At 35.6% G+C, this 16908-nt stretch overlaps 3 protein-coding genes and 1 pseudogene across 3 annotated transcripts; 3 read left to right on the top strand and 1 right to left on the bottom strand.

The window, feature by feature from the left end:
• The first annotated feature begins 363 nt into the window (after positions 1–363).
• On the top strand, positions 364–1599 carry LOC147532399 (UPF0481 protein At3g47200-like). The gene has a single exon (XM_086649941.1). It carries the CDS (start codon positions 364–366, stop codon positions 1597–1599), a length of 1236 nt encoding a protein of 411 aa, XP_086506067.1.
• A 927-nt stretch (positions 1600–2526) lies between these two features.
• Positions 2527–3762, top strand: LOC147532398 (UPF0481 protein At3g47200-like). Its single transcript, XM_086649940.1, has one exon. The coding sequence runs from the start codon at positions 2527–2529 to the stop codon at positions 3760–3762; it is 1236 nt and encodes a 411-aa protein (XP_086506066.1).
• A 927-nt stretch (positions 3763–4689) lies between these two features.
• LOC147532397 (UPF0481 protein At3g47200-like) lies at positions 4690–5925 on the top strand. Its single transcript, XM_086649939.1, has one exon. The coding sequence runs from the start codon at positions 4690–4692 to the stop codon at positions 5923–5925; it is 1236 nt and encodes a 411-aa protein (XP_086506065.1).
• An 8596-nt stretch (positions 5926–14521) lies between these two features.
• LOC147532396 (uncharacterized) lies at positions 14522–15794 on the bottom strand (annotated as a pseudogene).
• Between the last annotated feature and the right edge of the window lie 1114 nt (positions 15795–16908).

Below are 16908 nucleotides of genomic sequence, written 5' to 3'. Positions count from 1 at the left end.
GGTTGGGCTAAAAACAGCTTTTGATCTGCATACTAATATTGCTGTGTTATACTCAAGAAGATGGGTGATATGTGATGGTCAAAAGATTCTAATCTTTTTCTTTAAGAAACTAAACACACAAAAGATGTGAGTTTTTTTTACACTAGCATGTTCTTAAGTAAAAACAATGATATACAAAAAACATGCATAACAAACCTTCATAGTCATTGTCAAAGACACAATATGTATGAATTTTTACTTTCTTATTTATATAGAACCTAGTGTTTTGAGAGAAAACACAGAGAAGATAAAACGCTTAATGTGAGAGAAGATAGGATTATCGACCTTACGAAGAAACTATGGATGAAATTAACTGCGATCAATATGCGAGTTCAGACATCGGCAGATCATGTTTGTATATATATCGTTGAGGAACTCAAATCCATGTCTCGAAGTCCATATGTTCCTACAACTGTCTCGATCGGGCCAAACCACTTCAGAAATGAAAATACGGCGTTGAAACAGTGTAACAAGCTATATGTTATAAACAATCTCTTAATCAAGACAGAAGGAATACCACATCAAATTATTTTAAATCATTTGGTAGAAAGAGTTAAGGAGATAGAAGATCAGTGTAGAAAATGCTACTCCAAATCTTTCGACGATATATCAAGTGATGAGTTCGTGGAAATGCTTGTGGTTGATGGAATGTTTATCCTAGGTATGTTACTTAAGGAACATTTGGGTTATCCGGACACTAATGATGCATTTTTTATTAAGCATTATGCTTCTAACATCCAAAGAGATTTATTACTAATAGAAAACCAAATACCCTTTCTTGTTCTACAATGCATTTCGCCTCTTATAGTAGAAACATTAAGAAGTCGAGTGGATGGGTTCTCCTTAAGTAAATCTATTCAGAGATACTATAATAAGTTGCAACCTAGGAAAACAGAAGATTTATTAACAAACATCCAAGGAAGCCACTTACTCGAAGTGCTTCTTAATTCATTTTACAATTCTTCACCAACTCTTGATGATATAGGTTCCATAAGACTCAATACAGTGCCTTGTGCTAGTATGCTATATGAACTCGGAGTCATATTCAAACCCGTTGTTTCTGAAACATCATTCTTTGGTATAGACTATAACCCTAACGATTTATTTATTATACCCACCCTCCTTGTCGACAACACTACGGAGTCTTTTCTGAAAAACATGATTGCATTTGAGAAATTTAAGGATGTAGACAGTGTTTATCATCCTTTTTCTTCGTATGCTCATTTAATGGCTTCACTCATTGTGTCTGAGAAAGATGTTGTTCAATTGGTTAGTGATGGTATCTTATCTATTACGGGTATGAGCAATCAAGAAGTTGCGGATTTGTTCAAGAATTTGCTTCGAGATGTAGTACACATAGAAAGTCACTACCATAAAATTTATCAAGAAATTTCCAAGTATAAGGAGAGTCCATGGTCTACATGGAGATATTCGTTGATTAAACAACAATTACGGTATCCGTGGAGGGTTGTAAGATTCTCAGCCGCTACAGTATTGCTCTTCATTACCATCACAACTTTGGTTTACCAAATTCTCTCTTATGTAGTTCACCACTCTTGAATCAGGTACTTTTGAATTATATTATGGCTATACATCTTTATTTTACTTCTCTGTTTATATTATTGTTTCTTCTTATTAACTCATTTTATGTACAGATATGAATTTTGTGGGTAGATTCGCTGCAAACCCTCACGAGACACATCTCGTCCCCTAGAGGTAATCTAGAGGTTCAAAGGCTTGTTGCACGTGCTAAGTGCAACCGCGATTCCTGCGAAAGTGAGTTAGGATATATGTTGCTTCTTAGTTTAACACCTTTTGTATATATAAGTTATTTAGATATTATCATTTCTTCTACCTAGTTTAATTAGATGATATTTAGTCTAAAATCTTCCTCAAGTATTTATATAGTATTTGATTTGGTTAAAAAAATTCGCAATATATTTCTATTATATGCTCATCAAACTTAAGAACTTATATACTTGGAGCTCGAAAAGTAAACAAATTTCTATTAGATGTTATAACACTGGTCACCTCTGGCAGCACCAAGGCCAGAGGTGATCAGTGATGGTCAAAAGATTAGGTTGGGCTAAAATGATGTATTTCCATACATCATTTTCAAGACTAGGTTGGGCTAAAAACAGCTTTTGATCTGCATACTAATATTGCTGTGTTATACTCAAGAAGATGGGTGATATGTGATGGTCAAAAGATTCTAATCTTTTTCTTTAAGAAACTAAACACACAAAAGATGTGAGTTTTTTTTACACTAGCATGTTCTTAAGTAAAAACAATGATACACAAAAAACATGCATAACAAACCTTCATAGTCATTGTCAAAGACACAATATGTATGAATTTTTACTTTCTTATTTATATAGAAGCTAGTGTTTTGAGAGAAAACACAGAGAAGATAAAACGCTTAATGTGAGAGAAGATAGGATTATCGAACATACGAAGAAACTATGGATGAAATTAACTGCGATCAATATGCGAGTTCAGACATCGGCAGATCATGTTTGTATATATATCGTTGAGGAACTCAAATCCATGTCTCGAAGTCCATATGTTCCTACAACTGTCTCGATCGGGCCAAACCACTTCAGAAATGAAAATACGGCGTTGAAACAGTGTAACAAGCTATATGTTATAAACAATCTCTTAATCAAGACAGAAGGAATACCACATCAAGTTATTTTAAATCATTTGGTAGAAAGAGTTAAGGAGATAGAAGATCAGTGTAGAAAATGCTACTCCAAATCTTTCGACGATATATCAAGTGATGAGTTCGTGGAAATGCTTGTGGTTGATGGAATGTTTATCCTAGGTATGTTACTTAAGGAACATTTGGGTTATCCGGACACTAATGATGCATTTTTTATTAAGCATTATGCTTCTAACATCCAAAGAGATTTATTACTAATAGAAAACCAAATACCCTTTCTTGTTCTACAATGCATTTCGCCTCTTATAGTAGAAACATTAAGAAGTCGGGTGGATGGGTTCTCCTTAAGTAAATCTATTCAGAGATACTATAATAAGTTGCAACCTAGGAAAACAGAAGATTTATTAACAAACATCCAAGGAAGCCACTTACTCGAAGTGCTTCTTAATTCATTTTACAATTCTTCACCAACTCTTGATGATATAGGTTCCATAAGACTCAATACAGTGCCTTGTGCTAGTATGCTATATGAACTCGGAGTCATATTCAAACCCGTTGTTTCTGAAACATCATTCTTTGGTATAGACTATAACCCTAACGATTTATTTATTATACCCACCCTCCTTGTCGACAACACTACGGAGTCTTTTCTGAAAAACATGATTGCATTTGAGAAATTTAAGGATGTAGACAGTGTTTATCATCCTTTTTCTTCGTATGCTCATTTAATGGCTTCACTCATTGTGTCTGAGAAAGATGTTGTTCAATTGGTTAGTGATGGTATCTTATCTATTACGGGTATGAGCAATAAAGACGTTGCGGATTTGTTCAAGAATTTGCTTCGAGATGTAGTACACATAGAAAGTCACTACCATAAAATTTATCAAGAAATTTCCAAGTATAAGGAGAGTCCATGGTCTACATGGAGATATTCGTTGATTAAACAACAATTACGGTATCCGTGGAGGGTTGTAAGATTCTCAGCCGCTACAGTATTGCTCTTCATTACCATCACAACTTTGGTTTACCAAATTCTCTCTTATGTAGTTCACCACTCTTGAATCAGGTACTTTTGAATTATATTATGGCTATACATCTTTATTTTACTTCTCTGTTTATATTATTGTTTCTTCTTATTAACTCATTTTATGTACAGATATGAATTTTGTGGGTAGATTCGCTGCAAACCCTCACGAGACACATCTCGTCCCCTAGAGGTAATCTAGAGGTTCAAAGGCTTGTTGCACGTGCTAAGTGCAACCGCGATTCCTGCGAAAGTGAGTTAGGATATATGTTGCTTCTTAGTTTAACACCTTTTGTATATATAAGTTATTTAGATATTATCATTTCTTCTACCTAGTTTAATTAGATGATATTTAGTCTAAAATCTTCCTCAAGTATTTATATAGTATTTGATTTGGTTAAAAAAATTCGCAATATATTTCTATTATATGCTCATCAAACTTAAGAACTTATATACTTGGAGCTCGAAAAGTAAACAAATTTCTATTAGATGTTATAACACTGATCACCTCTGGCCGCACCAAGGCCAGAGGTGATCAGTGATGGTCAAAAGATTAGGTTGGGCTAAAATGATGTATTTCCATACATCATTTTCAAGACTAGGTTGGGCTAAAAACAGCTTTTGATCTGCATACTAATATTGCTGTGTTATACTCAAGAAGATGGGTGATATGTGATGGTCAAAAGATTCTAATCTTTTTCTTTAAGAAACTAAACACACAAAATATGTGAGTTTTTTTTACACTAGCATGTTCTTAAGTAAAAACAATGATACACAAAAAACATGCATAACAAACCTTCATAGTCATTGTCAAAGACACAATATGTATGAATTTTTACTTTCTTATTTATATAGAACCTAGTGTTTTGAGAGAAAACACAGAGAAGATAAAACGCTTAATGTGAGAGAAGATAGGATTATCGACCATACGAAGAAACTATGGATGAAATTAACTGCGATCAATATGCGAGTTCAGACATCGGCAGATCATGTTTGTATATATATAGTTGAGGAACTCAAATCCATGTCTCGAAGTCCATATGTTCCTACAACTGTCTCGATCGGGCCAAACCACTTCAGAAATGAAAATACGGCGTTGAAACAGTGTAACAAGCTATATGTTATAAACAATCTCTTAATCAAGACAGAAGGAATACCACATCAAGTTATTTTAAATCATTTGGTAGAAAGAGTTAAGGAGATAGAAGATCAGTGTAGAAAATGCTACTCCAAATCTTTCGACGATATATCAAGTGATGAGTTCGTGGAAATGCTTGTGGTTGATGGAATGTTTATCCTAGGTATGTTACTTAAGGAACATTTGGGTTATCCGGACACTAATGATGCATTTTTTATTAAGCATTATGCTTCTAACATCCAAAGAGATTTATTACTAATAGAAAACCAAATACCCTTTCTTGTTCTACAATGCATTTCGCCTCTTATAGTAGAAACATTAAGAAGTCGGGTGGATGGGTTCTCCTTAAGTAAATCTATTCAGAGATACTATAATAAGTTGCAACCTAGGAAAACAGAAGATTTATTAACAAACATCCAAGGAAGCCACTTATTCGAAGTGCTTCTTAATTCATTTTACAATTCTTCACCAACTCTTTATGATATAGGTTCCATAAGACTCAATACAGTGCCTTGTGCTAGTATGCTATATGAACTCGGAGTCATATTCAAACCCGTTGTTTCTGAAACATCATTCTTTGGTATAGACTATAACCCTAACGATTTATTTATTATACCCACCCTCCTTGTCGACAACACTACGGAGTCTTTTCTGAAAAACATGATTGCATTTGAGAAATTTAAGGATGTAGACAGTGTTTATCATCCTTTTTCTTCGTATGCTCATTTAATGGCTTCACTCATTGTGTCTGAGAAAGATGTTGTTCAATTGGTTAGTGATGGTATCTTATCTATTACGGGTATGAGCAATAAAGAAGTTGCGGATTTGTTCAAGAATTTGCTTCGAGATGTAGGACACATAGAAAGTCACTACCATAAAATTTATCAAGAAATTTCCAAGTATAAGGAGAGTCCATGGTCTACATGGAGATATTCGTTGATTAAACAACAATTACGGTATCCGTGGAGGGTTGTAAGATTCTCAGCCGCTACAGTATTGCTCTTCATTACCATCACAACTTTGGTTTACCAAATTCTCTCTTATGTAGTTCACCACTCTTGAATCAGGTACTTTTGAATTATATTATGGCTATACATCTTTATTTTACTTCTCTGTTTATATTATTGTTTCTTCTTATTAACTCATTTTATGTACAGATATGAATTTTGTGGGTAGATTCGCTGCAAACCCTCACGAGACACATCTCGTCCCCTAGAGGTAATCTAGAGGTTCAAAGGCTTGTTGCACGTGCTAAGTGCAACCGCGATTCCTGCGAAAGTGAGTTAGGATATATGTTGCTTCTTAGTTTAACACCTTTTGTATATATAAGTTATTTAGATATTATCATTTCTTCTACCTAGTTTAATTAGATGATATTTAGTCTAAAATCTTCCTCAAGTATTTATATAGTATTTGATTTGGTTAAAAAAATTCGCAATATATTTCTATTATATGCTTATCAAACTTAAGAACTTATATACTTGGAGCTCGAAAAGTAAACAAATTTCTATTCGATGTTATAACACTGATCACCTCTGGCCGCACCAAGGCCAACAGAGAGGGAAAAAAACACAAACTAGAATGCCATCTTATAATCGACACATTACACTAAACATTGAAATATTTCCATATGACAAAAGGTCTATCTGGACCAACCAAGGTGAATTTCACTTGCACTTAATCTCTGTATTTATAATCCCCTCAATTACCAAAGTAACAACACATTCCAATTGACAATTTGTTCCTAGCGGAATCTAAACAGAATTCAATACTTCAGAGTTCAGAGATTTCTTGAATCTCTGAAAGGGAACAGTCTCGAGGTTAAAAAGAAAGCTACATTTGAACTGCAAGCAGTTAACCCGGAGGCTCAGCCCCAGCTCTGAAGGACTCCATATTTCGGATGACCAACCTTTTTAGTTCAGATCATTATTAAATGACCAGTGAACCTTAATATGTGGTCATTTTCCATATACTAAAATATTGGTTATTCATAGAATTTGGTTGACCATCGATTTCAAATGGTTAATTTTAATTATCTTAGCTATCATGATTTTATATGTCTGGAAATGACTGTAGATGCTTATGTGTTTTTGTGAAAACAAAACCTAATCTTGTCACTGAAGTCTAAAGGATAAGTATGTTAGTGCAAGATGGCATAAGACTACTTCCATTGTTAGAAACCATCTTAGGCTATATTTTTGGGCGGTGAAATTAAGAATTCTCTTCCAACCCAGCACAAAGAGACCCTCTAAAGGCACTTGTATTTTACTACAGGCGCCTCTTTTCTATATAAGGCCCTTAAGTTTATTGGACTTGAGATTTGCCGAAGTCTTCGAAGTCCTCTTGTGAAGAAGGAAAATAGTCTTCCAGGCCCAATTCAACAATCCCATCCATTATGTACTTCGTTAAATTCTTGATTAAGAACAAGTTCATTGCATGTATATTTACTAAGTCCATGTCGGACTTGAACAGTACGAACCCGGGCCAGTTTGTTTGCCCTTAGACTGCCCCAATTTGTTGGCGCAGGTCTGCTGATCCTGAGGCCCATTGAATCTGCCAAGATTGAGGTGGGGTAAGAGCAAAAGGATTAGAGGCATCCTGGTAGTTCAATTTAGCTTCACTTGGAACAAATAGTAGGTTCCACGTAGAAAAGCTAAACATTCATTTAGTTCAAAGTCAAAAATAAAATCACTAATAGGATTCATATCTTGTTTCAACAAAAAAAAAAAAAAAAAAAAAAAAGGATTCATATCTAAAACTACAATCATAGTCCTTTACTTTTTTTCTTTGAACTCCTCACTTTGACCTTCTAGTTTGTCAATGCATATATGTATGATAGGCATGATCCGTGCGTTCCGCCACAAACAATTTTGTGCAATACTTTATGCATCATAAAATCGTAAAGGAAGAGAACAATTTGTGATTTCTTAAAATCAGTGAGACTATGTTGGATATCTATTATACTAACGAGTTTTCGAACAATTGTAGCATCTCCCTTTTTTTATGGGGTTTCTTATTTCTTTTTGTTAAGATGGGTTTCTTATTTCTTAGTACATAAAAAGAACTAAATAAAAACTAAACAATGCATTCGACCATATTTACTACTTTCACCCTCCTTATTAAAAGATCAAGTTGATAAAGAATATCTGTAACATTCTAAAATTTCCAAACTTTTATCTAAGAATTGATTTGGCGATACATGAATTCTTTCATAGCCTTTGTCAACTTTCCAAACCACGCTCTTGGTGATTGTTTTAATCCATACAATGACTTTTTCAATCTACACACCTTCTGGTTTTGTATCTCTGGTATCTTACATTCCGGTGGAAGGTCTGTATAGACTTCTTCTAAATGTTCTCCATGCAAAAAAATATTTTTCACATCAAATTATTGTAATGGTCAATCTAAATTCGCTGCTAACGGTAACAAGACGCACAAGAAGCCAGATCTTGCATATGCGTTAAGTATTGTTAGGCTTCAGCTTAAATTTACCGCAACTAATTTTATTTGAGCACTTTATTTGAAGTGTGTGAGGGTAAACTGAGTCTGAGTTGTGAGGGTGAATAAACGTGAGTGTGTCAGGTAAAATGCGCAAGTATATGTAACGGTTCTCTTATCTCCCTTGGAAATTTAGTGCCACCCCCTCTCACTAATGACCCCTCCAGGGAAAAAAGGTTTTGAAAGCGCCTATGACGTTTCAAAGGTGCTTCCCTCAAGCCAAATTTGAAGTGAAGTTTGTGACAGGGATGAGGTAAAACTCTTACTTTTTTAACTTTATTTTGTATATTCGTTTGGGTAGTTCGAAAGAATACAAAACGATTTCAAGGCAAAAAATCGAAGTGAAGAAGAAATTCCCAGAATTTCGTGGGAAATCTACGAAAAAATGCTAGACTTTCGCGGCAAGTTTCCTTCTGTCTTGCCCAATTTTCGTAGGAAATCTACGAAATTGGCGAGTCAGATTTTTTTTTTTACAAAAACTTAGAAATTAAGATCTCTCGTGTTCTGTCGATTTTCCACGAAGCACGAGCAACTCTACTTGTTTGGAAAAAAATCTAGGGTTTTGAAATTTTTGATTTCTAGGTTTTAAAAGTTTAACGGGTTTTAGGGTTTTTAGATCTGATCTTTCTTGTTAGGAATATCCTTCAACAATTCCCTTCCCTTTGTTTGATGTCATAATCTTCTTTAAAAAAATTCTCTCTCTAGAATTTTGGGTTGATGATGAAGATGAAGTAGTAGAAGAAGACCAAAATTACTTAAGATTTAAGAGAAAATAGGGAGGTGTTAAAATAATAAATCTAATTCTAAGAGGACTTGAGTGAAAATAATAGAGAGTTGTCCCCTTAGAAACTGGTGTCCATATAAAAAAATTAATTATTTTAGTTGTCCACATAAGATAGTTGTCCATATAAGAAAAACGATTGTCCACGTATTGGCCACTAATATTAGGCATAACATTCCTGCTTGACTCAGACCCTCTTCTTATTCTGACGTAAGTGCATCTACTTTGCAATGCGAAGGTCCCAGATTCGATCTCATGGAAGTGCAAATCTAAGAATATTGAACTTGGGAATAAATAAAATAGTTTATGTAAGCTTAAAGTCATATAGTTTCAGCTGGCTTTAAGTCATTAATTTCGTCGGTTTTAACCCAGTAGTAATTCGACAGTTATCGTGCTTATCACATCACATCGCCAGTAGTAATTCAGCAGTTATCGTTCTTATCACGGGTTTTAGGCCCAAAATAAAATTCAAAAAGGGATTAAGGTCCAATCTTCCCAGAAAATGAGATTTTAGTCCTTTTCGCTTTTGAAAGAAACATTGTTGATACATAATGTGTTATATATTACACATATAAAAAAATGAAATAAAATATGAAACATTAACAATAAATAACAGGTTATTTACGAACCAAAACAAGAATCAATAAACAGAAAAACACTATAACTTTGACATCTAAACATACTTTAACTATACTAAATGTGTTTTGTTGTAAAAATATACGTAATTGATACTAAATAACGTGTATATTGCGAAACAGATAGTAAGTTTGAAATCAATCGAAAAAATCTAAGAAAAAAAGAAAGAGAATTTTGGGGTTTGGTTTTCAAAAGTGGAGTTTTTCTTATATAAAAAGTTATAAGAAAAAGTGGGGAGGTTTTCAAAAGTGGTATTATGATTAAACAGAAATGATAGAGATCTGTTTTTTCTATGAAGATGGGTCAATTTGGACTAAATATCCATTATAATTATTATTTTGATTTCAAATTCTATATCAATATTAGGGTGGACTAAATGTGTGTTTAAGTGTAGATTTTTGGACTAGGAACCCAAAAATTAAAAATATATTTACCTCATTTAACGAGGATCATTTGGGGGAATATGGTCCCAAACCCAAAAAATTTCCATGCCCTAAAAACAAAGTGGTAATAGTTGTAGTTTTGATGTGTTGTTGGGTTTTTATAAGGTCCATTGTATTTTTAATTACCAATGCCAAATTAGATGTGTTAAGTCCATGGACAACATAGCCTCTCTTTCTTTTTTTTTGTTGAAGAGATAAAATATATTAGATAGAAATTAGAGTTCTATTACAATACATCCTACAAAGAAAATAAGATACATGTTTCCAAGCTTTCGATCTGTTTTTCGTTCGTGCCGGAAAAGAAAAAAAAAATTTAGAGAGAGAGAGAGGAGAGAGAAAATTAATTTTTTTTTTTAATGTTTGAAGGTCGCTGGCCGGAAAATTGGTCGGTCGACGACTTTCGCCGGAGAAGATGATGAGGTGTCAAGAAGATGAAGTGGCAGAGAGAACAGATGAGATGGAGGAAAACTTTCAAAAAAATGTATTCTGTATTCCCCATACAAATTTATTCCCCGAAGAATTTTCAAAAAATCTGGATTCCCTCGAGAATTTATTCCCCGGAGAATTTTCTTTATTCCCCAAAGCCGCGGCCAACATTAAAGAATAAAAAACAATGAAGAACAAAAAACAATGTCTGATTTATGTGATTTCTTGACTCGCATTGTGATGGTTTCTCTCTTAAAGTGTTTCATGACTCATTTTATCATTAATCACCAACTCTTAATGATTTAATTATATCAAAACGTGATAAAATGATTAATAAGACCATAGTATTATATTGTTTCATTACAAAAATAAAATAAATACAAGAAATTCTTAATAGTCAATAAAATACGACTTCTGATTTACCTTGAGAACTGATCTTATATAAGCTATCGGTTATTTAATATTTAATTTAAAGTATAAAACTAAAACTATGTTAGATATTCAATTATTTAATAGTTAAATAAAAAGCAATTAATATTTAATTTAAAAGTATAAAATCAAAAATTATGTTGGATATTTTAGGGTTAATTTCGTTTTGGCCCCCAATTGTTGACCAACACACCATTTTGGCCCCCAATTGTGTCCGACAGTTCGTTTTGGCCCTAATTTCCTGTTTAGCCCCCAACATTTTTTTAAACCTCCCAATTCTACCCTCACGGCAATTCCGTAATTTAATTCATTTCTTTTTCTCTTTGTCCCACTTCATTTAACAATTTCCACATCACCTTTGTCACATCACCTTTTCCCGTTTTTTCTTCTTTACCTCAATAATCAATTCTTACCAATTAATATCCAGAAAGGCATCTTTTTTTCTGTATCTGGGTTTTCTTTAGCTTTCTCAAATTTGCAGTAAAAATGGGTTTTCTTTGAGTTGCCCAAATATGGATCTAGAAGGTGGGGTTTACACAAAAACCAACAAGGTAACTTGGGTACTTCAAAATCCATTTCTTGGGTGTTTTAGATTGATTTTTAGTAATTTCATATTCAGATCTCACTTAATTGATTAATGGAGAGTTAATTCCTATATGGCCCCCTACTTTGTGACCAGCTTCCTTTATGGCCCCCTTTTTTTCGTAAATTCAAATATGGCCCCCTATTTTCAGACAAATGTCATCACTACCCCTCTGATTAATGTATTTTCAAAATAAAATAAAAAACAAAACCTAAATTCCACCTCACTTCCTTCTCCACCACTCATCTCTCTCCACGTCACCTCTCTCTCCAACTCACCTCTCTCTCTCTCTCCAACTCATCTCTCTCTCTAACTCACCTCTTTCTCTCTCTCCAACTCATCTCTCTCTCTAACTCACCTCTCTCTCTCCCCAACTCATCTCTCTCTCTAACTCACCTCTCTCTCTCTCCAAGTCACTCCTTCTTCTCCGACGAAGGTCGCCGGCCGGAAAATTTTTCTTCCGGCGACCTTAAAAAAAAAAAAATTTACCCTCATCTCTCTCTCTATCTAGAAACTCCGGCGAAGGGGTTTCCCCTTCGCCGGCGAACAGACCTTCGTGGTCTGTTCACGAACAGACCTTAAAAAAAAAAATTACCCTCTTCTTGAACAGACCACGAAGGTCTGTTCAAGACAGACCTTCTCCGGCGAAGGGGGACCTCTCTCTCCAACTCACCTCTCTCTCTCTCCAACTCATCTCTCTCTCTAACTCACCTCTCTCTCTCTCTCCAACTCATCTCTCTCTCTAACTCACCTCTCTCTCTCTCCAACTCATCTCTCTCTAACTCACCTCTCTCTCTCTCCCCAACTCATCTCTCTCTCCCCAACTCATCTCTCTCTCTAACTCACCTCTCTCTCTCTCCAAGTCACTCCTTCTTCTCCGACGAAGGTCGCCGGCCGGAAAATTTTCTGGCCGGCGACCTTAAAAAAAAAAAAAAAATTTACCCTCATCACTCTCTCTCTCTAGAAACTCCGGCGAAGGGGTTTCCCCTTCGCCGGAGAACAGACCTTCGTGGTCTGTTCACGAACAGACCTTAAAAAAAAAAATTACCCTCTTCTTGAACAGACCACGAGGGTCTGTTCAAGACAGACCTTCTCCGGCGAAGGGGTTTCCCCTTCGCGGAGTTTCTAGAGAGAGAGAGAGAGATAGGAGAGGTAAATTTTTTTTTTTTTTTTTAAGGTCGCCGGCCGGAAAATTTCTACCGGCGACCTTCGTCGGAGAAGAAGGAGTGACTTGGAGAGAGAGAGGAGTTAGAGAGAGAGATGAGTTAGAGAGAGAGAAAGAGGTGAGTTGGAGAGAGAGGTGAGATGGAGAGAGAGATGATGTGGAGAGATATGTGTGGGGGAGTATGAAGTGAGGTGGATTTCAAGTTTTTTTTTTTTTTATGTTGAAAAAATATTAATAAGAAGGGTAATCAGGACATTTACCTCAAAAAAGGGGGCCATATTTGAATTTACGAAAAAAAGGGGGCCATAAAAGAAGCTGGTCACAAAGTAGGGGGCCATATAGGAATTAACTCATTAATGGAAGGTCTTTTAAGGGGGGGGGGGGTAGTGGATAGGGATTTAGAAGGACATTCGTGGACAAAATGTCTCGTAGACATTTCGAAACATTTTAAGACATTTCGAGACATTTGTCTGTAGACAAAATGTCTTTATAAACATTTCAAGACATTTGATTCATGGACAAAATGTCTTTATGGACATTTTAAGACATTTGGTTTATAGACAAAATGTTTTGGGGACATTTCAATATGTTGAATCCATGGACAAAATGTGTAGTGGACATTATTATTGTTACTTTATTATTATTATTATTATTATTATTATTATTATTATTATTATTATTATTATTATTATTATTATTATTATTATTATTATCATCTCATCATGGATGACAATTGGTAGGCATTTATTATTTTAGTATTATCATTATTGTCTAACCATACAAAATAATATATTTGTACTCATATTTTAAAAATATATTTTTCGAGTTTTGTGGACGTCTGTGGATATCTGAGGACATTTATGGAATGTCCACAAGTGTCTTCCATATTTTGGGAGACATTTTCTCTCCAAAAGCTCTCCAAATTTACACTAAAATGTCCTCACATGTCTCCAAAACCAATTTGTCTTGAAATGTCCTTAATTTCGTGTCTCTAACGAATACCACAGACATTTCAGGACATTTGAAATGTCTCAAACGAATAACACGGACATTTTGAGACATTTTAAATGTCCCCAACCAATAACACAGACATTTGGGGACATTTAAAATGTCCCCAACCAATAACACAGACTTTGAGGGACATTGCCATGTCCCTCCAAATCCCCAACCACTACCCCCCCTAAATTTCTTGTTCTTCACTTATTTTTTGTTTGCAGAAGGAATCATGGAGGACTGTTTTGACTTTAGCTTTTCAGAGTTTAGGTGTTGTTTATGGTGATTTAAGTACTTCACCACTTTACGTTTATAAAAGTACGTTTGCAGAAGATATTGAACATTCAGAAACAAATGAACAAATTTATGGGGTTTTATCTTTTGTATTTTGGACTCTTACTTTAAGAGCATGTCCAACCCCTGCCGGGTTGAGGCCATAAATTCAAATTTATGGCCTCAGCCCCCCGCTCCAAGCCCAGCCGCTTGGAGCGGAGGCTGGGGCTCGGTGTTCAGTCGCCCCTAACATTAGGGGCGACTGAACACCGGCCTCAAGTGACCGTTGGGGCCCCAACGGTCACTTGGGGGTATCCCCTAGCCGTTGGATTTGCTCCAACGGCTAGATTTACCTTTTTTTTAAAAAAAAAAAAAACTAAAAACATCAAATAATTAAAATAAAATTTACAAAAAGCTGAAAAATAACAAAAATCAAAACAACTTTTAATAATGAAATTATATTAATACAAACCGACTTTTGCATTAATAATCCGACGATCCAAAACACAAAACTAATAATCCGACGATAGAAAACACATTACTAATAATCCAACGACCAAAAGTTATTCATTGTCATCGTTTGATCTCGTATTCCATAAGTGTTCGATAAGATCTGCCTTCAACCGAGAATGAGTATCTTGGCTTCTAATTCGACCTACACGTTCAAGCACTTCGTCCGATAAGTCTTCTCCACGCTCTATCGGACCCATTTCACATCCCTCAATATTGGTTGTAGCATTTGGACCTTCGTCTTCAACAATCATGTTATGCATTATGATACATGCCTTCATAATGTCACTCATGGTCTTTACGTCCCACCAACGTGACGGTCCCCGAATAATTCCCCAACGAGCTTGCAGTACACCAAAAGCTCGTTCAACGTCTTTTCGAACAGACTCTTGTCTTTTGGCATAATATGTTTCTTTTGGGCCATGTGGATTAGCAATAGTTTTAACTAAAGTACCCCATGGAGGGTATATCCCATCAGCAAGATGATAACCCATATTATATTGTGTGCCATTAACTACATAATTAACTGGGGGACTCTCATTGCTTAACAGTTGATCAAAAACCGGTGAACGTTCAAGAACATTAATGTCATTGCAGGATCCGGGCATCCCAAAAAATGCATGCCATATATGGAGGTCTGACGATGCAACTGCTTCTAAGATGATAGTTGGGCTTTGACATGGCCAGTGTAGGATCCGTGCCATGAGGCGGGACATTTACTCCATTCCCAATGCATACAATCAATACTCCCTAGCATTCCAGGAAATCCTTGCGATTCACCAAGTGCTAGGAGTCTAGATATATCTAACTCATTCGGATCTCTCAAGTATCTAGGGCCGAACACATGGATGACTCCGATTAGAAATTCTCTTAAAGATTCAATGACAGTAGACTTACCAATCCCACAATATTCGTCTTGTGAGTCGGCCGCACATCCATATGCAAGCATCCTCATTACAGCTGTTATTTTTTTATGAGGTGAGCATCCCTTTTGCCCAAATGCATCAACTCTTTCAGTAAATCTGGGGTTGTACCCCCCAACAGCATTGAGAATACGCAAAAATAAAGGACGATTCATCCTGTAGCGTTTGCGAAACAATGTGTCATCATAAGTTCGAGTTTCATTGAAATAGTCTCTCATGATGTTTTCATGACCGAGTTGTCTATTACGATCTATAGTTTGGTGACCAATAACAGAACCGACATGACGAGAACGTTTTCGTGTAGTGTTATTTTCCATTTCTTCTAACATTCTACGATCATCGTCATCTCTTTGTCGAGCCCATTCATCTTCTTCAAACATCAACATTAATAAAGTAAAATTGGAATTCATGGGATTCAAAGGATTTATGGGATTCATAATATTCATAGGATCCATGGTAGAGAAAGAAGAAGATGAAGTTTGATGAGAAAGAAGAAGATGAAGTTTGTAGAGAAAGAAGAAGATGAAGTTTGATGAGTTTGTAGAGAAAGAGAGATGTATTTATAGAGAAATATGAGATATTTAATATGGTGGTTGGATAGTTAATAATATTTAATATGGTAGAAAAGAGGGAAATTCAAATTTCAAATTCAAATTTTCGGCCTCAAGAGAGGCTGGGGCTGGAGCTGAATTTTAGAGGCTGAGCTGAGGCCAATAATTTTAGGTGAAAAAGTGGTTTTTTCGGCCTAAGACAGACTGGGATTGGACTTGCTCTAATACCATTATTGAAATATGTATTTATAGTTCTAAGAGCAGATGATAATGGTGAAGGTGGAACATTTGCACTTTATTCATTACTTTGCCGCCATCATTGATCTGTGGGGTTCAATATTTACTACACCTGATCTCATGATGTTACCGTGTTCATGGGTGCATTTAACAGCTTCTGTTAAAGACGCAACACGTGGAACCATCTGACTCTCCGTCACAACATTTTGAAATCTCTCGTGATACATCATATGGTAGTGGCGGTGGTTTGAGTGATAGTGATGGTGGTCCGATTTGTGGTGTATGGGGTGGCGGTGGTTTTGAACGAAAGTGATGGTGGTGGTTTGACTTGCTGTGTATGGTGGTGGTGGTGGCGGTGGTTTGAACATCATGGTGGTTTTCTGGTAGTGACGGTGGTTTCCTCGTAGTGGCGGCGGTCTTTCAGTGGTGGCGACGATTTTCCGGTGATGGCGGCAGTAGTTCTCTTATTTGGAGGCAATTTATGTTCTAGTACAATAAATTTTATGACCTTTAGGGTCTTTTCATTCTCGATCGTGATGGTCTTTACATTTTCGACCTTGAGGGTCTTTTCATTTTGTCTTTGTCTTTTATTTCCTT

The sequence above is a fragment of the Eschscholzia californica genome, unplaced genomic scaffold (assembly GCF_041429995.1).
Source record: "Eschscholzia californica isolate CP2 unplaced genomic scaffold, dmEscCali1.0.p SCAF_6, whole genome shotgun sequence".
Taxonomy (NCBI): Eukaryota; Viridiplantae; Streptophyta; class Magnoliopsida; order Ranunculales; family Papaveraceae; genus Eschscholzia; species Eschscholzia californica.
The sequence above is the reverse complement of the archived record's forward strand: the minus strand, read 5'-3'. Positions and strand labels throughout refer to the sequence as shown.